Source organism: Cervus canadensis, chromosome 7 (genome assembly GCF_019320065.1).
Source record: "Cervus canadensis isolate Bull #8, Minnesota chromosome 7, ASM1932006v1, whole genome shotgun sequence".
NCBI lineage: Eukaryota > Metazoa > Chordata > Mammalia > Artiodactyla > Cervidae > Cervus > Cervus canadensis.
In genome coordinates, this window is record NC_057392.1 from 69,581,356 (window position 1) to 69,605,282 (window position 23,927).

General features: G+C 35.9%; 1 protein-coding gene across 7 annotated transcripts in view; it reads right to left on the reverse strand.

Moving 5' to 3' along the window:
* ECT2 (epithelial cell transforming 2) overlaps window positions 1–21,818 on the reverse strand; it is a 56,770-nt gene extending 34,952 nt beyond the window's left edge. The window contains exons 1-13 of one of the 7 annotated variants that reach the window (XM_043473715.1): window positions 21,699–21,818; window positions 16,542–16,693; window positions 15,835–15,914; window positions 15,632–15,724; window positions 13,929–14,111; window positions 12,503–12,592; window positions 11,357–11,464; window positions 10,358–10,431; window positions 9,512–9,642; window positions 9,256–9,371; window positions 9,099–9,161; window positions 7,246–7,468; window positions 4,702–4,838 (exon numbers count right to left, since the gene is read on the reverse strand). In XM_043473715.1, coding sequence (XP_043329650.1) covers window positions 4,702–4,838; window positions 7,246–7,468; window positions 9,099–9,161; window positions 9,256–9,371; window positions 9,512–9,642; window positions 10,358–10,431; window positions 11,357–11,464; window positions 12,503–12,592; window positions 13,929–14,111; window positions 15,632–15,724; window positions 15,835–15,914; window positions 16,542–16,671 — 1,428 coding nt within the window. In that variant the 5' untranslated portion in view covers window positions 16,672–16,693; window positions 21,699–21,818. Of the gene's footprint in view, window positions 1–4,701; window positions 4,839–7,245; window positions 7,469–9,098; window positions 9,162–9,255; window positions 9,372–9,511; window positions 9,643–10,357; window positions 10,432–11,356; window positions 11,465–12,502; window positions 12,593–13,928; window positions 14,112–15,631; window positions 15,725–15,834; window positions 15,915–16,541; window positions 16,694–21,323; window positions 21,459–21,643 lie in introns of those variants that run through there. The other 6 variants (XM_043473714.1, XM_043473717.1, XM_043473713.1 and 3 more) reach the window with 6 other exon arrangements.
* Window positions 21,819–23,927: the final 2,109 nt, after the last annotated feature.

Genomic DNA, 23,927 nt, shown 5'->3' on the forward strand with positions numbered 1-23,927 from the left:
CAGCAAAAAACTTACAACAAGAAAACATGTTATAGAATAGGAAAAAAATGTCTGCAAATCACATTATCTAACAAAGGACTATATCCAAAATATATAAAGAACTCTCAAAACTCTGGAAAGAAAACAATCCAATTAAAAACAAGTAAAATCTTTAGTCATTTCAATTAAAACAAGATATACAGATATCAAATAAGGACAAAGATGTTCCGTATCACTAGTCTTTTGAAATGTAAATTAAAGCCAGGATGAGATAATACCACACACATGTTTGAATGGCTAAAATAAAAAACACTGATGGCGTAAAGCAATGATGAGGATGTGAGAACTGAAACTTTTACATGTTGCTGGCTGAAGAGCAAAACTGTACAGCCCCTCTGGCAAAAGGCTTGGCGTTTTCTTTTGAAATCAAGCATTACTTACCATATGATTCAGCAGTATCACTCCTAGGTGTTTACCCAAGAGAAATGAAAATTTATGTCCATATAAAACTTGTACACAAATGCCTGTAACAGCTCTATTGATAACCACTCAAAACTGGAAACAACCCAAATTTCCTTTTAATAAGTCAATAGATAAACTGTGGTACATCCATACAGTGGCATACTACTCAGCAAAAGGATCAAACTATTTATACACACAAGTTAGGTAAAACCCAAAGGAACAGGTTGTATACTATGACTCTATTTTATGACATTAAAAAAAAAAATTATAGTAACAAAGAAGAGATTAGTGATTACCAGGAGTTGGAATGAGAAAAAGGTGTGACATAAAGGAACAGTACAGGAGTTTTGGGGGGAGATAGAAATGCTAAATGTATCAAAGAGTCAATTTATGGTATAATTAAAATTCTAAAATATTGACTATTCAAAGTAAAAATAATAATGTATGATTGGGTTAACATATGTAGAAGTAAAATGACTATAGCACAAAGGCCAGGATAGGATTAATGAAAGGAAGGAGGGAGGGAGAGAGAAGAAGAAAAGAACATTGTAAATACTTCATAAAGATTATATATATACTTCATATATATATACACTTCATAAAGATTATATAAATAAATACTCCATAAAGATTATGAATTGTTCTTACAAGTTTACCACCTCTTTCCCCAAAATACATATGTATATTCAGGCCTTCCATTTTTGCAAGTATGGTAAGCACCTACTTGCCGAAAACAAAATAATGAAGTAAGAAAAACCTCTGTCTAAATACATCAATAAGCTGACAAGAAAGTGAGGTACCTTCAGAGGCCAAAATCTAAGTGAAAGTAGAAAGCTGAGTACTAAACCTTTTTCCCAAAGACATTTGCCTAAATCGATGCAAGTTAAGCTTCACCTATAAAAGCCTCAGTGAGAACAGAAGACCCATTCAAAACCTAGATTCCAACATATTAACAACTTCCAGTAAAGTCAGAAGTATGTTTAACCAATGACCCAGAAATTCCAGATTTCTGCCCAGAATATGTTCTCAAGCAGCCATGAGTAAGAATACTCACAGAAGCACTACCAGTAACAGTAAAAACAAACAGCAATGAAAACACCAAAACAAATTCCAATGTCTACTAAAAATAAAAGTTAATTAGGTGGATATAATCATACAGGAAAATGAATTACTGCCACATGCAATGACACAGATATATCTTAAGAACATTTCCATCAAGCGAAAAAAGCAATTTACTAAAAAATATATACTGTTACATTTAGACAGTTTGACTTTCTACATATATATGATAGAACTATAAGGAAAATGGTAAGCACAAAACTCCAGGTAATGGTTATCTATGAGAGAGGGAAAAGAAACGGAATTGGGGAAAAACATAATAGAAGATACAAAGATATCTATAACCATTTATAAGCATTCCTTTATGTAGTCAACATTTCATTAAAAATCCTAAACAAAAATATTCAGGCCATCAAAATACATCAAGATTAAAACTTTTCAGTACTCTTAAGACACAATATCTTAAAATATTTTTAGTGTTAATCCCGCATATAAAATTAGTTAGCTAAAAACTACTGATTCTACCTTTCCAATATATCTCAAAGCTATCCTCTTTTCATTCTCACTGAGACTATCCTAAGAAGTTTAGTTTATTAAAATCTCTAACCAAGAGTGCTGAAATAATCTTCAAATTGATCTCGCCTCCATGATTTCTTTCCCCTTCTTCAATACCTCTTTCAAAGTGAACCAAATGACTTTCTAGAATACAAGTCAAATGTTACCATCTTTCCCTTCCTATCAAAAATTCTCTAACAAATGACCTAGCACACTGTACAAAGGCTTTCCCCAGTCTGGAGTAAGCAATCTTATCTCAACTCTCACTATATTCACACCCTAAACTCTACCCTTAGTTCAGTTCAGTTCAGTAGGTCAGTTGTGTCCAACTCTTTGCAACCCCATGGACTGCAGCATGCCAGGCTTCCCTGTCCATCACCAACTCCCAAAGCTTGCTCAAATTCATGTCCATTGAGTCGGAGATGCCATCCAACCATCTCACCCTCTGCTGTCCCCTTCTCCTCTTGCCTTCAATTTTTCCCAGCATCGGGGTCTTTCCTAATGAGTCAGCTCTTCACGTGGGGTGGCCAAAGTATTGGTGTTTCAGCTCCACCCTACCCTTAACCCACCCTCAACTCAATTCCCCTGGACTATTCTGTAATACTGTGAAGGATTACAGTCTTTTATACTGTTGGAATAATCTCAAATACACTTCCCACCCATATTCTTTGCATGCACTAATCATAATCATGCTTTAAAACTCACTTCAATTTGCATCTTCTGTATGATACTTTTTCAGTGTTCAACCATTGAAAATTCCAGCCCAACACCTTCCCTAAACCGGAAGAGGAGCAAAATTCTCACCACACATATCTCCAAATACCTTAGCTAAACCTCTCTCATGAGGTTCAGAACTTTCTATTTGGTTATAATTAGGTGTGTATGTTTTAACTCCTATTCCAGTCTAAGTTCCTTTAAAAGAGGAATCCTCTTTAACACCTGTCACAACATCTTATATTAATAGGCACCTAAGTATTACAAGGAAAAAAATCAAGAAGTTTCACTTAATTTTGGGGGCTAAGTAAAAATTAAGCTATTCCAAATTCAAATTTAAAAAAAAAATTTGTAGGACACATTAGTCCTACAACAAAGCTTAAAAAGAACACTATAATGAATGTAGCCCACAAATTTTTAAGTAAACTTAGGTGAATTTATACTAAGCACAGTAGTGTGGAAGTTTGTCTACAGTGTAATGTAATAATTACAAGTGCTTTTAAAAAAGAAGTTTTAGTGAATGTAATTGATATGCAAATTACAATTTGAAACTCCAGGGCATTTACCATGGCCTGAAAGGATTTACATTTCTAGGTTATAAATGCTACCAAAGTACATGAACAGTATATGCCAAAGGGATTTTCTGCTACTCAACCACATTTTGGCTGACTATAAAAACTTCAACAAGAAACTCATCTAGGATGGCTTCCCTTGAGGAAGAGCAGAACTGACTTAAAACAAGTTAAGTTTAATATAGCAGAGGGCCTCATAAAACCCTGACTACTACTAAATAAATCAACTGTGAAGAATAAACTTTCCGTGAATACCAAGAAAAAAGTTTTTCATTTCTTATTCATGCATCTTATCAATGGTACAAGCAACTAAAGGTCATTATATTGGACCTTAATGAACAATATTAAGAATTAAAATATTTAAAGGTGCCCAAATAAATCGGTATAAATGTAGATGAACATAAAAAACTATTTGCTTATAAAATAATAATTGTATTGCTTATTCAGTTGTCAATTTCTGCATGAAATTACTTCATATTAAACACTTAAAATGACAAAAAAAAAAAGAATTAAAATAGAATTAAAAATTAAACCCAAATAAGAAACTCCCTATCATTTTCTATTCAAAGTTAAGCTAGGTGGTATCAACTTTATTTTCCTGACAAACTATCTCCTTCATTACTACAAACAAATTTATTCCTTCTTTCTACAGATTCCAAAATAATATCCTATTATTATGCTTTTCAGAACCTTGAATTTTGATTTATTCCTTAATATCTTTCTTGATCTCATCCTACTAGGATTCCTTAGAATTGTTTTTCTTCAGAAATAACTTCATAGTACATTTTAATAATAATAAGCAATGAGTCAACATTTGACTACTGCAAAATTTTAGAAAAACAACACATTAAAGGATAACTTAAAAAAAATTACTATGGCAGAAACCAACACAATATAGCAAAGCAATCAACCTCCAACTAAAAATGAACTTAAAAAAATGAAAATTTACTGACAAACATGTTGTTATGCTTCATTGCTAATTGTTTTTCCATATGTAAACAGTACTAAATAAGGCAATGACTCTGGGATACACACTATCATAAAAAGCTACCACTTCCAAATGTAAATGCAGTATCCTGACACTGAAGCTGCAAAATTCTGAATTAAATTCAGTCTCCTCTAAGACCGTCTATTGAGGATCTTTCTCTTTTTAAAGTCACTATTAAAAAAAAAAAAGCTATTTCTGCATGAAAAAAAAAGCTACTCTTACACGGCATTTCCCTAACAGCAGTTTCTGTCATAGATTTTCAATATCTATGTTTAAATTCTATGCTTATGCAATTATCTTATAAAAAATAACACATTTTTTTTGTTTTTACTTATTAACGCTGGAACAGAGATCATTCTTCCAAATTCTTACCTGAATAATTGTGGCCAATATGTTTACATAATTACTTTCAGTCTGATAGAGCTCTTTTGCAACTTGCCACCTGGCTGACTGCTTTGAAGGAATTGGAGTGGAATTCTTAGAAGACTTAGTACAAGACTTTGGTGTTTCTAAAAGGAAAAAGGAGGAAAGATTTAAAATGGAAGCCAGATATAAGTACCAAACACTGTACAGATTTAACAAAAAAAAGAGAGAGAGAGAGGGGTATCTACTCTTATAAATATACCACCATATATATTTTCATTAAAGTAAAGTGTCATCCTAGAATATGGCCAGAAAAAAATAATGGTCATGTACTCTTCAAAAACATCAAGATCATTAAAAAACAAAGAAATATCGAAAAGAAGAACTGTTCCAGATAAAAAGAGACTAAAGAAAGATAACACAATCTATAATCCTAGATTGAATCCTAACTCAGAAAAACCTTTTTGCTTTTGCCAAATAGCATAGTAGGACATTAGTGGAACAACTAGTAAAATCTGAAGGTCTATAGAGTAGATCAGTGTTAAATGTTAATTTCCTAATTACAATTAACCTAATGAGACTCACTCCTCCATATTCAAAGCAAACTGACTGACTTACTATTCCCTAAAAGCTCATTCTGTATGCTGTGTTACAAGTATTCTTGCTCCTCTTGTAATAAATCTCAAATCCAACTCAGTTTTCTACATCTATTTTAAATTGACTTTTAATTTCTTCCATGAATATTTAGTGACTACCTATTCTACACTAAGGGCTTGCCTGGTGGCTCAGTGGTAAAGAACCCAGTTGCCAAAGCAGGAGATTCAGGTTTGATCCCTGGGTTGAGAAGATGCCCTAGAGAGGGAAATGGCAACCCACTGCAGTATTCTTGCCTAGGAGGTCCCAGGGACAGAGGAACCTGGTGGGCTATAGTACATGGGGTCCCAAAAGAGTCAGACATGACTTTGGGACTAAACCACAACTCTATTCCAGGCACTGGGAATAAAGCAGAGAAGATAGACAAGGTACTTATTCTCTTCAAGTTTACATTCTGGTGAAGAGAATAAAACAATAACGGAGTAAACAAACAACTTCTAACAGTGGTAACTACTACTGAAGACGACAGCCCGGGGTCAGGGTGGTAGGAAGGAGTAGTGGGACAGGGCCTTACCTTTACAGAGAACCCAATAAGATTTCTTTAAAATAGGGAGAGCAAGTATAAAGTTCCTGAGGTATGGTTTTAACAGTAGAAAAATCTAAAGAATAACAGACACTGTGACTGATACCCAGAGAGTATTAGTGGAGGACAATAGCACATGACCTTAGAAGTAACTGAGGAAGGATGACCTAGGAACCTGAAAGCTATGGTAATACAAAGCTACTGTCTTTGTGCAGAGAACAGCATGAACTAATTTACATGTTTTTAGAGACCTCTCTAAGTGCTAAATGTAGAAAGGCAAACATAAATATAGGGAGACCATCTAAAGGACCACTGCAATTATCTAAGAGACCATTTATATAGAAAAGGTTGATAAAGGAAGGGTAACAAAGGAATAGAGGTTGAATCAAGATTTCTAATGTGATTATGTGAAGAACAGGTTGTGTATTAGACATGAACAAGGAGGTGTGAAGAATACAGTTGAAGAGGAAAAACCTCAAATTTGGACATCATCAGCTATAGAAAGAAAAGCCATAGAATTAAATGAGATCATTTAGGAAGAATTCAATGGAAAATAAATGACTCAGGAATAACATTCCACATTTAGAGTTGGAAAGATAAGTTAGGCCAAGGAGAAAGAGAAATGAATGATATACAAAAGCCAAAATTAAAAAATGTCTCCAGGAAGGAGTAGCTGCTTATGTGCTCAATGCTGTTGACTGTACAAACTGTCAGCCCCCTCCCAGCAAGAGCACTGAAATTCAATTGGAATGAACTGAAAAGACAGTAAAAAGAAAGGAAATGAAACAATGGATGAAGATAAATCCTTCAAGAGTAGTTACATGAAAGGGAAGAGAGAAACAGGATAGTCAGTGGAGAGTATTACGAAGTCAAGGAAAGGTTTTGATTATTTCATAAATTAGAAAACAACATATTTGTGTGCAGACTGAAAAAAAAAAACCAGAGGGAAAAAACTGAAGATCAAGATAAAAGAACTAATTATATGTGGCTTCCTGTATCAGCTGATACAGGAAGTAAGTTCACCTTCTTCTGACTTCATTGTACCTATTTTCTCCATTATTCATGTGACATCTGTGATTCTTTGTGTTAACAATCTGCTCTCTGAACATCTCTACCACTTTCTAGCTGTGTGACTCTAGACAAGTTTTACTTCTCTAATCTCAGTATAGTCATCTGTAAAACAGGGGCAATAAAATTTATCTTATAAACACACAAAACATATAAACACTTAGTATATAGCAAGCAACTGTTAAATCTAAGCATTTTCATCTGCCTTTTATCCTCAGAACAAAGGCCAGTCACTATAGTATGGATTTATCTACATTCTAATACTTATTCTATTCCACTAAATTTAAAGATTTAAAAATGTGAATTACCTCCGTAGTTAATGCTAGATTCTGGTGTGTTGGAGATATCTAGGAGTGACCCTATAGAAAGGGAATGTTCAGCTGATGGGCGCTTACGGGGAGGGAAAGGTGACAAGTCTGCCTCTCTTGAAAGCTGAGCAAGTGTCTCTTTTAAACGACGTCTTTTGCGATTGCTGTTTGGGGTATTTAGAGAAAGCAGTGACACTGATTTCTTGAGCTCAGGTGTATTAGCCTGTAATCAAAAGCACAAAAGCTCAATTTTACTTCTGTGGTTCTTTACTGAGACAAGAACAAAAGAAAAACACACTTAGGAATCTGACAAAATCTGGGTTTTGCACAATAATTTTACAACTACACATTTTTCCACATAATTCGGCTGTTTCATAAAACATAATGATCAAAGGACTATTGTGATTGTCTAACCACTAACACCTAATTCTTTTCCTCCACAGTAGTATTACCATTACATAATTGCCTATAAGCTTGTTTACAATCTACTCTCCATCAGACCATAAATTCCGGGAAGGCAGGGACCATTCATTCATAGTTTGTTCACTGCATCTCTGGCATTTAGCACAATGCCTGGATACAATGCTCTTCAATATTTCTCAAATATCACTTGACTTTTTTTTTTTAACTGTACTGTCTTTAAAAATGCATCGACGATGCTCCACGAGGGCTTTCACTAATTGAGGTGAGCAGGGGCTACTCTGAGCTACAGTGCTGGGGCTTCTCACTGCAGTGGCTTCTCTTGTTGCAGAGCATGGGCTCTAGGCTTGTGGGATTCAGTAGTTGTAGTACATGAGCTTAGCTCTCCCACAGCATGTGGAATCTTTCCGGACCAGGGATCAAATCCATGTTCCCTGCATTGGCAGGCGGGTTCTTAAGCACTGGACCGCCAGGGAAGTCCTACCACTAGATTTTTTTCAGAATTCTCTCTTGCAACCTGAGGCATATTTTTTAAACTTTATGCTCAGAAACTTACATGGAGAATAAGCGCCCAAAGAGAACACAACAGAGTACATATTTAGATTTTATAGAAACATAATAAATGCATATTTCACCTTCAACATTCCATTCAAAATTATTAAATCCTAAACTGAAGTAAATTTTCCCTTGAAGCCTGCTTCTATATCTTTCTGTCACATTCTGGTGAACAACACTGTTTTCACCAAGATCCAGCAATAAAGGCTGGATTTTCCTTGCCTATAATTCCTTCTACTACAGTCATTTTTTTAATGACATCTCTCCCCATTCTTCAGTTACTCCAATACTTACAGAACAAATCAAAATGCTTTAACATATTAAAAACTTGATTCTGCCTATTTAGTCAGATTTATCTGTTGGCCTTCTTTCCCCCCCTTTTCTGAAGCCATACTTTTAATGTACTTTTAAGCTTTCACATCCTCTCCCACAGGCTGTCTAACATGAATGTCCTTACTAAGTTAGCCAAGGAAGATGACTCAGCATTTATTTGCTCTTTTCAATCCTGCCTGAGTCTCTGAGTTAGCTAGTAGTTAGAATACATACATTGCTCAATTATGGCACATTTCATTCTGTACTGTAATTGTATGCACATCTCTCTTTCCTTTAAGGTTCTAAGTTTTTGAAGATAGGGATGTTATGGTTTATAATGGGATCACCAAGAATTAGCACAGAATGACAGATTAAAATAAGATCCAATACATGGTCTACATAGACTATCCCTCAATATCCAACTGTTTAATTATTCTGACATTCCCAAACATGACAAAAAAACATGATCTATGTGCTAATTATCCTAGGTTCTTTTGGAATAAAAAAGTGTCATCTTCATACAATCAAGCTCACAGAACAAATGAAAAAAGGGACAAACAGCATACCTTTTCATATAAATACATAGTTTCTCCAGCTCGGGCATCCATTTGAATGCTTCCCCAGAACCACTAGTGGAAAGAACACTTTAATTAAGAATTTATCTCATCAGAAAAGCTATTACTAATATTTTTTAAAAACCACTCTTATTTTACAATTACTTGCCTCTTGTTTCACAACATAAAGTTTCTTTGAAGGTTCAAATGGAAGTTCTTTTACTATATTCTCTTCAACTATAAGGTGAGTGCATCTTTCATCTCCAACTGGTACAGAGTTTCCTCCTAAAGAGGAAAGCATACAAGCTACATAAGACCAACTGTTTATCCCCAGGCCCAAATTTTTCAGAGACATATTCTCAAGGAAGTGATTAGCAAGAGTAGGGAATAAAATATGTTAGCTTTTAAATTATGCTGAATACTACCTTGCATTTTAGTCATTTCTTCCATATTGGTTTTCTCTTCATCCGAAAAACCCAGGAAACTTAAAATGCAATCTTGAAATGGAGGAACTTTAAATTCATTTCTAAAGTCATCAACTGATGCACAGAAGTCCCTAAAAACAAAGTACACTCTCCTAAAACCAGCTTAACTAAAATTCAATATAAGTAAAGCAGATCAATTTATAAATCTACAGTAACTTGCAAGGTTTTAGCATAATCCATTTATTGAAAATATTTTACATTAGGTCCTGAAATGTTCATAAAAACTACAGTTAAAAAAAAACTGATGTGTCCTCAGTCATCCCAGAAATAACTTCCCACACAGTTTAATCAGAGCTAATTGTTACAAGATGCAAATATCTACTCTGTACATGAAATTGTATATGTATTCCAGGGGTTCTATAGTTTCATAAAATCTTAAGTAATAATCAAGTACAAGAGCAAGGAATTATGAGACTAGAAAGCTTAACAAGGTTATGAAAGGCAATTACCACTTAAAATGTAACCAGACAAATGTAAGAAAAAATATAGCACAACCCAAACATCCAGATTCAGTAAGCTATTACTTAATAATTTTAGAATGTTTTTATTGGTTATTAAATTATTTTATAAAGTTCAAAGATATCATAGATATCTTTCCATTTTCAATAATTATAATAATAATAATAATAATAATGATAAACTTTGTTCTTCCTATACTTTATTCCCTAAGCTTCACAAAGACTGAATTAACTTTTCATATATTAATTTATGAATTTTGGGCACATGGGTTTCCTAATGACATGTGATTGATTCACATAATTAACAACTGAATTTCTAAATACTTACTGTTCATTCCGCCTTTCCCAAGCTTTATAAATCCATTCTGGTTTCATAATTGGAGTACCTAGGCTCACAGCTACCTAAAAACATAAACATTAATTATGATGAATTTTTACCTTAAATAACGCATTCCTATAAGATATAAACAATTATAATTACATTCTTAGATCACTGCCCATCTGCTTTGTAACAAAATATAAAGAAAAATTAAAGAAAAAACTATATTTCCATCATACAATTTAGGTTAAAATAACTTCCAAAACAAGTTCCACAAGGTCCAAGCTGTTTCATTTTATTTTAAATAAATACATCTCCCAAGTTGATTCAGTTCATTTTTATTACATTTCTATTTCCCTGTTTACTTTCTTAGACGTATAAACCCCCATGATAGCACTAAGAGTTTAAGAGAAAATATCTGATTAGTTCACAAAATCTTAGATATGAATTCTAAGTATACCTCCCAGGAATTCAACATTACCCTAAACTTACCATTTGCTACATATATACACTGATGGAGGGTGACAACAAAGTTATAAACTCTTCAAGTGCAATCTTGAACTAAGACTTTAATCCCAATCAAAGTATTTTCTCCTGTTCTATAATTTTCACAAGTTAAATCTTGGAACCGTTTTATAAGAACAAAGTTTTGCTCTTAGATAAGAAAGAAATACCTGCCCTCATCACCTTCTGACCCCCTTACTCACCAACACTCATAGTAATTCTTTCCTAATATTACTCATCTGCCTCCTAAAATGTTATTCACTTACCAACCTCCACTATCCTAATCATCTTTCAAGACCTAACTCAAGCTCCACTGCCTATTTCAAACCTCAGAGGCCACACTTCTATGATTTAAAATTTTTTACTAAACACACATATAGCAAAAATTGAATTTCTGATCCTCAATAAATTGTGAGAGAAATAGACAAAATGAGAACATTATCATTATATCCACTACCAAACAGTGCTATATTGAAATACACAAAAATACTAAAATTTACATACCCTGAATTTTTCTCCTTGTGTACAATTTGCCACCAAATGTGTAACTTTCGAATTAAAGTCTTTTCGAATAACTCCACCCATGTGATGAACCAATGTCACCAATCTGACCTCAAAAGAAAAAGTAAACACTGGTTTTTTTGATTAATATGAACAAAATTTTAAACTATGTTTATAGTGCATTTAGCATATACTGATTTCTATTTATAAGGTACATAAAAGAATTTTTATAAAGTTTATGTTAAAAATTAAAGATTCATTTGCCTTATTGGCATAGGCAAAAATCATACAGAGAGATAAGTTAGTTAAGATGAACATACAAAACTAAGTTAATTAAAGACTGGCTTTCACACAAGTGAAAAAGTAAATATATTTCTTCTCAGAGGTGGGTGGTGAAGTAGAAAAGCTTGTTGCTTTGCCAGGCAAAGGGGGACACAACAGGCTTGTGTCCCAAAAAAATATATGTCCTCAATTTATTACTTTTTAAAAGCCAGGTTGCCATCACATCAAGATTCTTCCCACAATATCCCATTAGCTCCAACATAAATACTTTTACAGATCAAAAAAAGAGGTTTCTATGAATTCTCTAGAGCAATGAGAATACTTTAAGACTAGATATACATAACAAAAAATAGCAATGCATAAACAAAAACTTCAAATAATGCACTAATAAAATACTTAAAAACACAATTTAAACAGATAGTTACTAAGTTTTTCTAATTCACAGACCAGCCACCCTAGACAAAACATTTGTTTGTTTACAAGGTTCTTCAGAATGTTTCTTCACAAAGTTTAAGACCTAGTATACTCATAGTTGGCTTCCCAGGTGGCTCAGACGTAAAGCGTCTGTCTGAAATGTAGCAGACCCAGGTTCAACTCCTGGGTCAGGAAGATCCCCTGGAGAAGGAAAGGGCAACCCGCTCCAGTACTGTTGTCTGGAAAATTCCAAGGATGGAGGAAACTGGTGGGCTACAGTCCATGGGGTTGCAAAGAGTCAGACACGACTGAGTGACTTCACTTCACGTTCATAGTAATTTCTCCTTCAATATTTTAAAAATAAAATCATGATACAACTACCAAAAAAAAGCAAATTTAAATTTATTTTGCTAGAGAAAATATTCTTTGACTAGAACGTTTTAAAATACTTACTAGTTCTTCTTTCTTCCTGAATCCAGTAAAACACAGTACTAGATTCATCATGCTGGTACAATAGAGTGGGCGACATGAAAATGGCAAAGGCTGAAGGATACAATTTTAAATCTGTGAGCTTCTCTATAGCAAAAATAGAACACATCTTTCTAAACTAAACATATTTCCCTCTCTTGCCATTTAACATTCCCAACCCCAAAATATACTTGCATCTTTCAATATGTAACAAATTGCAAGGACCAATTTCACAATAAAAATTTCCCATGATTTCCCATATCATATTTGATACACATACTCTAAACACACTTTACTACTGCCAAGTAAAATATAAATATCCATACCCAAACCTTTATTTCCAAAATGTACTTTGATACATGAGGTATTGTCTATAATAAAAGATTTCCATATACTACTGTAAATGCTTCAAGTTAAAGTTAAAAGAGGTCAAAAATATTTTTCTAATAAAGACTGATCATACATATACTTGAACCAAATATGATTCCAACTTTTCAGCTAAAAAATGGAGACAGTAAATAATTTAACAAATCATTTTATCTATCTATATATGAAAGAGAATGTTTAAAAACAGATATAAATTTAATTCCCACTATTAGGCAGAAATATACTTTTCCATAATCTTGGCCTTTAAAATGTTTATGTGTTTTTTGAAAACAACACTTCTGAATCAAAACAGAGAATTAAAAGATTATCATGTGCTCATTATTAGTATCTATAATAAAAGAAGCACAAAGACCCAAGAAGTTTAAAGTTAATAAGGCAAGCTTAAGAATGCCAAAACAGAGCAATAAAATAAGTATTAACTCTACTACAACTTAACTGAAATGCTATTCAAAAACAAAAAGCTAAAGTAATTTCCCTAATTTATCAGTAGAAACTGATAAAAATGCAATTGTGGTAGCTGTTCTATGTAGAGGAAAATTAAAGTTTATGTATTTATATATACACATCATTGGTACTCAGGTTGAAGGCAAATTATTTCTTTCCAAGATACTGCAGGTATTAAGATTTTGTATATACATATGATATTCCTTGGGCTTCCCAGGTGGTGCTAGTGGTAAAGAACCTGCCTGCCAATGCAGGAGATGTAAGAGACGGGAGTTTGATCCCTGGGTTGGGTTCGTTCCTTGGGTTGGAAAGGAACCCTGCCTGGAGAATCCTATGGCCTGGTGGGCCAAAGTCCATAGGGTTGCAAACAACTGAAGCGACTTAACACGCATGCACACACATATTATTTATGATTAAAGGACTTTTGAGTTCTTAGTAGGAGTACTACAGAGTAGTCACTACTATTTCTATTCTAAATATTTTATATTCTCAACAATTAATGAGACTTTTCTGCATAAAAATTCATTAATAAAATTTTATTAACCTTGAAAAGTTATAATAAGCATATATTCTTTCTTACCTCTCCATTTTCTGCACAGTTTAATACAACTGGTGGTCCAATAACTCTACAATCAGCCTTGTATAACTCATTAAAGACAGAATCCTGGAAGTCCATGACTATGAATACATTTTCAAATTCTGGAGAATCCAAACTTTTAAATTCTTCAACTGATTCCATCTTTACAAATGGCACTTTAATTTCCTTGATTTTTTCCATGGAGTTATTAAGAAATAAAATTTATATATTATAAAATCAATTATAAATCTTTCTAAATAAGACCCCATAATCAACTCAGTATCAACATTTTTATTTGTATATTTGTAGAAATGTAGAAACTTAAGTTTTAAATCATACAGTGAGCGTTATACTTAATAGTGAACAGTCATATTTCTTTAGTTATTTATATAAACATATCTCTACATTAAGATTTTAAATTTTGAAAATTATTATAAAGGCGTAAGTTTCTGACATGACTTAGTACTCATTATAAAGCATCTAGTATGGATATAAAAATAGGGATGATGAATTTTTTAAGTACATGTATTTTGATAGTAGCATGCCTTAGAAAGATATCCACAGTTGCTTTTAATTCTGACTGAGAAAATGATGCCATATGCATAGTTCTTCCTCCACAAATTATAGTCAGAAAAAAAGGAAAAAATACTATGACATGTAACATCTACAAAAAGTTCAGTTTATATGAGGGAAATAAGAGAAAGATAAGAAAATATGGCAGCAACTACAACATTGTATACACAGGATACAAAAAGGCAACTGTGTAATGTACATCCCTGAAAAAGAATGAAGATAGTTAAGTATCTACATGACTTGTGTAAAAAAAACAGAACCATTTAAAAGAAAATTCAAATGGGTGAGTCAATATTTGGGCTTTACTTTCCAGGCTGATGTGAAGGAATGAATTGTGTATCCCAAAACTCATGTTGAAGTCCTAAACCCCTGTACCTCAGAACGTTACTATTTCGAGATATGGCTTTTCAAGATGTAATAAAGGTTAAATGAAGTCACATGGGTGGATTCTAGTCAGACTGGATTAGTGGTGGATAGGTGTCCTTATAAGAGAAGGAAATCTGGACATACAAAAGAGATATGCATGCACAGAAGATAAGGCATGTGAAGATAAAGCAAGAAGATGGCAGTCATCGACAAGCCAAGGAGAAAGGCCTCAAGAGAAATTAAACCTGCTGGCACCTTGATCTTGGACTTTGGCCTCCAGGAAAGTGAGAAAACATATTTCTATTGTTTGAGCCACCCAGCATATATTATTATGGAAACCCTCACAATCTAGTATTAGCTGGTATAGGGAATTAGAAATATTTCATACAGTGAGGTAAATTCCCTGATGACTGTCAAATATTGACTTGCAATTGTGGAAGTAAAGCAAGAATTTAGAATAAAATAAAATTATTCAGAAAAAACTAGAGTTTAAAGTATTAGATCTTCACAAATACATAAGTGAAATGTCATTTAAATTTAACAATGCCAAATTACTCTATAAGGATTTCATTATTTATAGAACATTATAGTTTGAGGTTTCAGAAACATTCTAATTTTAAAATAAATGTCATAGTTTTCATTAATCTAGCTTCAGAGTGCTCAAAGTATACCTCGTGTCTACTTTAGGCCCAATCACCATTAAGTGGACTATAGAATACAATCAAAGGAAGTGCAGCATGCCACATGCAATGAAATGCTTGACCTACCATATTAACAATACTTTTTATTAATTTTTCATCCGATTTTCCAGGACAACTTTCTTTTATCTTTATAACAGGGACTTCCATTATTTTAATAGTCTGTGGAAAAGAGACTTAATTATGAGATTAAGAAAACTATAAATTTATTTATGCACCGATGGAAGGAAAATAGTCTCTGTCAAAAAAAATAAAAAGCTAAATCTCCATACCTTTAAGGCTTTTATAAGTTCTTCTTGTTTTCCAGCTTCTTGAACCAGTATGACTCTTGTTTCAATCTGAGGCATTTCTTCTATTAAAATTAAAAATGTTTAAGTAAAACACTTTTATTATTCACTAACATCGAAATCAGTAGTCTCCAACCCCTTTTTTGGCTATATCTGTAATGTTTTTCATCTTTAAGATAAAAACATTCCTTGAAATTAAAATGACTTAATTTCTAGCTTTTTAAAAAAATCTGATCAGGTATCATTTCAGAAGAGAAACATACTGTATTATAAACAAAGTATTCAAACATTAGCACTCTTCATAACCAAAGAAAGCATTCACTAACTTGCAGAGTCATCCTCTTAAATAGCACATACAACTTTAGGAAAGATAGGTTTACACAGTGGAAAGGGAAGAAGTGGCTCTTCACCTGACCAGTCCTAACTGAATATATTCTAGCTAACAATATTGCAGCTAGACTGCCCTCACATACAGCAAAAGCAATATCCAACAAGACGCCCTCTCCTTCGAAGTTGGAAAATGCCAAACAACAATAAAAAAATTTAGTGTAATGGGTTTTTGTTAACAAATTTTTACTGAATGCCTGTACCCTAACTTAACAATATTATAGTCAAATCATAAGAAAATCGCTAGTTAGTAAGTTTAGGATTAAAAGAGTACTTTGGCATTTTAAAGCAGGTAACATGTTTACCTTCAACACATGAAGTAGATCCAATAAATAAGTTGTCCTTAGAAGTTTCGGGAACTTTAGAATCAAAAATGGAAGAGTCTGCCAAGCTTGTACTGCCAGTAGTGGATGTTAATGCACTATTATCAGCCATTGTTTGTTCTCTTCTATGATGGCTGAAAAAAAAATTTAAATAAAATTACAAAAAATGAACATAATTGTTAGGCAAAAACAAGCATTAATACCTACAACTTATAAGAAATATCATTGCCCATTTTTTAAAAATACTGAACCAAAAGAAGTCACTCAACTTCTCTGAGGCTGTTTGCTCTTTTTTATCTGTAAAATAAAGATACTCATACCTGACTCATAGAGATATAGTAAAATAACAATGTACCAAAAGTATTATATGTATAAAAGTACAAAAGTACAGGATGTTACCAGTCAAAAAGTACTCAAAATGTACTCATAAATACTATGCTACCTCCCCCTCCATACCTTTGCCCTCATCCAAACTATTTCTCTTCCTATTTTCATTTATCATGTCACCATCATCCCCTAAATAAATCCCAGTCAAAAACCTGATCCATCCTTACTCTTTCATCCACCTCATCTGCCCTCCCCTAAATGGTGCTGGAGAAGACTCTTGAGAGGCCTTTGGACTGCAAGGAGATCCAACCAGTCCATCCTAAAGGAGATCAGTCCTGGGTGTTCATTGGAAGGACTGATGCTGAAGCTGAAACTCCAGTACTTTGGCCACCTCATGCGAAGAGTTGACTCATTGGAAAAGACTCTGATGCTGGGAGGGATTGGGGGCAGGAGGAGAAGGGGACAACAGAGGATGAGATGGCTGGATGGCATCACCGACTCGATGGACATGAGTTTGAGTAAACTCCAGGAGCTGGTGATGGACAGGGAGGCCTGGCGTGCTGAGATTCATGGGGTTGTAAACAGCCGGACATGAGTGAGCGGCTGAACTAAACTGAACTGAAATTACTATCAATCCCTCAAGCATCTCTGTATCTCTGGGATCCGGCCAGTCTTTTTGTGGCCAATGCCACAATGCCCACTTGATGAAAAGCAACAGTTCCAGAAAACTGACTCTATCACCAGTTTCTTCAGAGGTCACGATCCACATGGTTTTCAGGGTATGGTTCTAAAAATAAATGTGACCATGTTACTTCCCTGCTTCAAACTTGCATGAGAAGGGCTCCTTAGACAATCAAGTTCAAATTCACCGTCCAGTTTACACTTTCATCCTAGTCCACCTATTTAACCTCACCTCCTCTATTTCCCCAAGTCCACATGGACTGTACTGCTCCAGCCATAAAGGATTTCCCAGAATTCTGCAATCAATTTACTTCACACCTACTTGCATTTAATAGGGCTCAGTTCTTCTCCTAGCATGTCTTTCAACCCATCACACCACTTGACTTATCTTCTGTAGATTTCTCCAAACTTCTCAGGTATAACTGGACTGCTCCCTTATCTGTATTTTCATATTACTTTACAAAAATTTCTCCTCTAAAAGATTTCACAAGACAATAACAAGTGTCATTATGATCCTAGACTATGAAAGAAAAATTCTCTTTTTTTTAAATTTCCAGGACTTAAAGAGTTGAAACGTTAAGCAAACCGGGAATAAAGAAAAAGCTGAATAGACCGTCATCAATTCAAATTGGAGTTTTTAATGTAAGTTTATTGTCTTGAGGTAAATTTCCAGAATATTGGGCAAATACAAAGAAGAGGCCCCATCTGATCTAAAGGTGCATACCTTTCCTACATTTTCAGAATAAAAAAATATACAAATAACTTTCACTATATTTTTAACAAAGTAATGTTTAAAGTATTATTAGCCTCATTTCTGCAAAGTGATATCAAATAGTGTGACAAGGTACACACTAATAGACTTAAGCCTGATTATTAAGTGGACTAACTTATATTAGTTGCTTCAAGGTCAAGCAACTCAGCTTCCAGTTTCAACTCTGCACTTAGTAGGTTATGCCTCAGTTTCCACACCAGGAAAAGGTAACAGTACAACTCAAATCCAGTTGTGATAAACTTAATAGATGATGTCTTTACAAGAGTGACAATTATTCATTCTCATGATGCAGGGAAACATTGAAGGCAGGAGGAGAAGGGGGGGGCAACAGAGGATGAGATGGTTGGATGGCATCACTGACTAAATGGACATGAGTTTGAGCGAGCTCTGGGAGCTGGTGATGGACAGGGAAGCCTGGTGTGCCGCAGTCCGTGAAGCTGCGAAGAGTTGGACATAACTGCATGACTGAACTGAACTGATAACATTCACAATGTGAACATTTCTCATTGTTTTACCATAAATCCACATCAATCATTATTTAAAGGCTTCCCAAAGGAGAGCTCCAATAGTTGATAGTAAAAGTCTTAGAATCAGTAATAAACTCTATCCAGCCCTTATTTTTCTGTTAAGTCTCTCACACGTAAATGTTTCTAGTGAAAAAGAAACGCTCTGAACAGGCTTTCATTTCAAGTCCCCTTAAAAGCCTGTTAATAAGAAAAATCCACCACAACTACTAACCTATATGCTACAACTACTGAAGCCAGGGCCCAACTACTGATTTCTGTGCTTGGCAACAGAAGCCACTGCAGTGAGAAGCCAGTGCGCCACAAGGAATGAAGAGAGTAGCCCCAGATCACTCACCACAACTAGAGAAAGACCACATGCAGAAGGAAGACCCAGCACAAACAAAAATAAAATTTTTTAAAAAGAAAGAAAAATCAAGAGATGACTGCTGCTTTAAGGAACATAAGAGTGAGTCTTTAATAAATCAAAAATACCATGAGTTCACACTTATGCCTCTCTGTTTAAAGACCATCAAAACAGGGAAGTAATTAAAAAGTAAAATTGTCTCCGATGACACTATATATGATCAGTTTATTGCCAAAACAGCTTTCAGTCAGTGCAGCTGCTCAGTCATATCCGACTCTTTGCGACCCCATGAATCGCAGCACGCCAGGCCTCCCTGTCCATCACTAACTCCTGGAGTCCACCCAAACCCATGTCCATTGAGTTGGTGATGCCATCCAACCATCTCATCCTCTGTTGTCCCCTTCTCCTCCTGCCCTCAATCTTTCCCAGCATCACGGTCTTTTCAAATGAGTCAGCTCTTCCATCAGGTGGCCAAAGTATTGGAGTTTTGGCTTCAACATCAGTCCTTCCAATGAACACCCAGGACTGATCTCCTTTAGGATGGACTGGTTGGATCTCCTTGCAGTCCAAGAGACTCTCAAGAGTCTTCTCCAACACCACAGTTCAAAAGCATCAATTCTTCAGCACTCAGCTTTCTTTATAGTCCAACTCTCACATCCATACATGACCACTGGAAAAACCATCGCCTTGACTAGATGGACCTTTGTTGACAAAATGATGTCTCTGCTTTTTAATATTGTCTAGGTTGGCCATAACTCTCCTTGCAAGGAGTAAACATCTTTAAATTTCATGGCTACAGTCACCATCTGCAGTGATTTTGGAGCCCAGAAAAATTAAAGTCAGCCACTGTTTCCCCATTTATTTGCCATGAAGTGACTATGACAAAGCCTTTGACTGTATGGATCACAATAAACTGTGGAAAATTCTGAAGGAGATGGGAATACCAGACCACCTGACCTGCCTCTTGAGAAACCTGTATGCAGGTCAGGAAGCAACAGTTAGAACTGGACATGGAACAACAGACTGGTTCCCGACAGGAAAAGGAGTACGTCAAGGCTGTATATTGTCACCCTGCTTATTTAACTTATATGCAGAGTACCTCATGAGAAACACTGGGCTGGATGAAGCACAAGGTGGAATCAAGATTGCTGGGAGAAATATCAATAACCTCAGATATACAGATGACACCACCCTTATGGCAGAAAGTGAAGGAGAACTAAAAGGCCTCTTGATGAAAGTGAAAGAGGAGAGTGAAAAAGTTGGCTTAAAGCTCAACATTCAGAAAACTAAGATCATGGCATCTGGCCCCATCACTTCATGGCAAATAGATGGGGAAACAGTGGAAAACAGCTTTAACATTTAGAAAAAAGATGCATGCTAAAGTTGTATCAACAATCTGATTACAAACTGAAAAGCACTAATAATTTTTTCACATTCATGTATTCTGTAAGCTTTTAAGATAAACACACACACAAAAAAAATCAGTGTTCATAAACCCATACAGATTACTTTTCATCTGAGAACATACTCAAAGAGTTTCTAACTAAATACAACATATGTCTCTTTCCATAACAAAGATAAAATTTGTCATTTAAACAAGTTTCCTTTTATTTTTTTAGGCAATCATCTTTCAGGGTGGAGGAGCTAAATGCCATACTGGACATGTTGGTGGTGTTGTTGACAATAACATTGTTCACATTAGGTAATACTGTCATTAACAAATAACTTTTATTTAACCAATTTGTGGGACTGTTCTAAACCTTTTACTTGCATTCATTTAATCTTTGCAACAATCCTGAGGGGCAGGTACTATTATTATATTCATTTTACAGATAAAGAAACCAAGAGCAGAGAGATAAACTTCCCCCAGGGCATACAGTTGGCAAAACAAACATTCAATTCCGAGCTGATTTCAGAGGCTGCGCTTTTAACCCTTAAACCATACCCATCTGTACGCGGGGTGGAGCGCCGGAAAGGGCTGGCGTTTCACATTAAATACTAAAAACTAAAGATGCCAGGAAGAATCCAAGAGTGAAACCACTAAGGAATCTGAGATAAGCCCCCAAACGCCGCAGCTGCCGGCCCCCAGATTCGCAGAGCCCGTTGTGGCTTACCAACACCCCCTTTCCGACAAGTCCCCCCTTTGCCCAGAAACTCTTTCGGAAAAAATATCCAAGCCGGCAAGCGATAACGAAGCATAGCAGCCAGGAGGACCTCCAGTTCCCACTCTGCAACCCGGCCCCGCTGTTGGGAAGACGGCGGGGTGGTTTCCCGAGCCGGGAAGCCGGGGCTGGGCGCTCCGGAATTCGCGGTCACCGGGGCGGGGCCGCGGGACACAAGCACAGCGGCCCACTGCTCTGGGGACGCCGGCCCACTGCTCTGGGGACGCCGGCCCACTCCCCACCTCCGCCACGCGCACCCACAGAGCCCTCACCACTCTCAGAGGACGCCCTGGAAGTCCCACCTTTTCAAGCACAGGTCCCGCTCACCGTTACCGCCATTCCTCGCCGGCCGCGGCCACAACCAAAGCCAATTCAAAAAGTGAGTCGCTCTCTCTAAAAGCCATGCCGATTGGCGCGTGATGTCAACCTCCTTCCCATTTGCTGGAGTCTCCAGAGGGGCGGTGATTGGCCGCCGCGCTCCTCCCTGCAGGCGCTGACGGATTGGTCGTGCGTGTGTTTCAAATAAACCCAACGGCTCCGACGTCAGAACGTCACGAATTTGTAGAGAAGCGCCGGGACGCGACCAGGAGGTGGCGATAGAGGAACCTGGGTTTCTGTGGGCGTGATTAGCAGGTGTGTCTGAGGCTACCGCTTGTTTACCCAGTAAATATCCCGTTTCCTAGGGAGAGGTTGAGTGGATTTTCCGTCCCCTCAGCGTTTTTGTTTTTTTTTTTTTAATGGATTACGCTCCGCCAGATCCCTTAAATGTAACCTGTGCCTTGACAGATGAATTTTTCCTCAGTGGTTCCTGTGAGTTGTAAGATTTTTCTGCCTGTATGCTTCTGGCTTCAGGAATTTAAACGAAGGTTAAGGGGTTCAGAGTTTGGTAGTCTCTTGGTGTCCAGGACATGGGAACTTAGAGTCTCTCCAGCTGGACTTTCAGAAGCCGCTTATTTATATCCTGACGTAGGTAAAGCACTGTGGTCTGGGCTAGGGAATTTCAAGCATGATTAGAATAAATTCTTAGTGTTTCTAGCACTTTTTAAAATATATAAACTCGCATTTGAAGAAATGTAAAAATATGGCACGAGATTCTAGAACTTTCTGAAGCCAAAGTAAATTGTTTCCTGCTGCACCCCCTCTTCCTCGAGGTCTTTTGCTGCTTTCCTCTGAAGTCTAGCCAAGAATTTATCATTTTTCCTGTAATTCCTATTGCTGTAAAGAAAGTCTTATTTTCTTTGTTTTCTATTAATAAATATAATGCTCTGTGCCACAGTCTCAAAAAAAACACTCCTCCCAAAGGTGAGTTTTGCGTAGTTTCAACCTATTTGCTGGTTAAATAAAGGCAGAAAGGAAAATCCATTGCTAGAATATTAAATTTGGACAAGAGAAGGAAAACATACTTTGTAATGGAACACTTCCTAACATCACAAACAGATCCTCAGTATTTAGAATTTTTCCTAATTTTGTCAGGCCACTTTAGAATGCCTGAAAAGCATGTGATGCATTCCACAAAATGAGTGAAGCAGTGTGGTAATTACTGGTTTCCTTCTTCATAACTGAAGAATATTTACCTTCAGCCCTCCACTTAATGCCATAATAACCGTTACAGCAAGGGCTTCCCTGGAGGCTCAGTGGTAAAGCCTCCGCCTGCAGTGTAGGAGACACAAGAGACACAGGTCCAATCCCCTGTCTGGAAGATTCCCTGGAGAAGGAAATGGCAACCCCTGGAGAATCCCATGGATTGAGGAACTTGGGGGGCTATAGTCCTTGGGGTCGCAAAGAATTGGGCATGATTTGAGCATGCACGTGAAGGTTAGGGCAAAAGCAAGGAAAAACAGTCCCTGAAATTTCACACACACACACACACACAGCTATTTCACTGTGGAATGTACTTTTGTATTTAAACTAGGGTGTGCCCAGCATTCCAGAAAGCCTCCAGACTGAAAAGATATTAAGCTGGTGAGGAAAGAGTCCAACACAGCTGAGCACACACACAGTGAAGAGAGCATCTTATTTCCTCTGTGTATTGTTTCCTGTTAGGCTTTGTACACAAATTTATTGATTTCCTACAATGTATCACCATACAAATTGTATGATAGCCTAAGAAAAGTTATACTTGATTTTTTTGGCCCCACAACATGTGGAATCTTAGTTCCCCAGCCAGGGACTGAACCCATGACCCTTGTATTGGAAGTATAGTCTTAACCACCAGACTGCCAGAGAAATCTCTGTATTTGATTCCTTTTAAGGGATATATGGCAGTTTGACTAGCAAACAGGCACTATCACGTTCTAATATTTCTTAACCTAGTGACATCCTTTTCATCTCCTAGGCACATAACTGCAGGCAAATAACTAAACTTTCTATGCCTCAGTTTGAGTTTTTATAAAAGGGCAATTACCTCGTTACTGTTGTTGTGAGGATTAAAATTTGATATGTATAATTAAAACATAGTCTTAGCAACCAAACAACAACAACAAAGCATATAATAAACAGTAGATGTTAACTGTTACTGTTATTTTTACTGTTACTCTGGCTGCTGCTGCTGGTGCT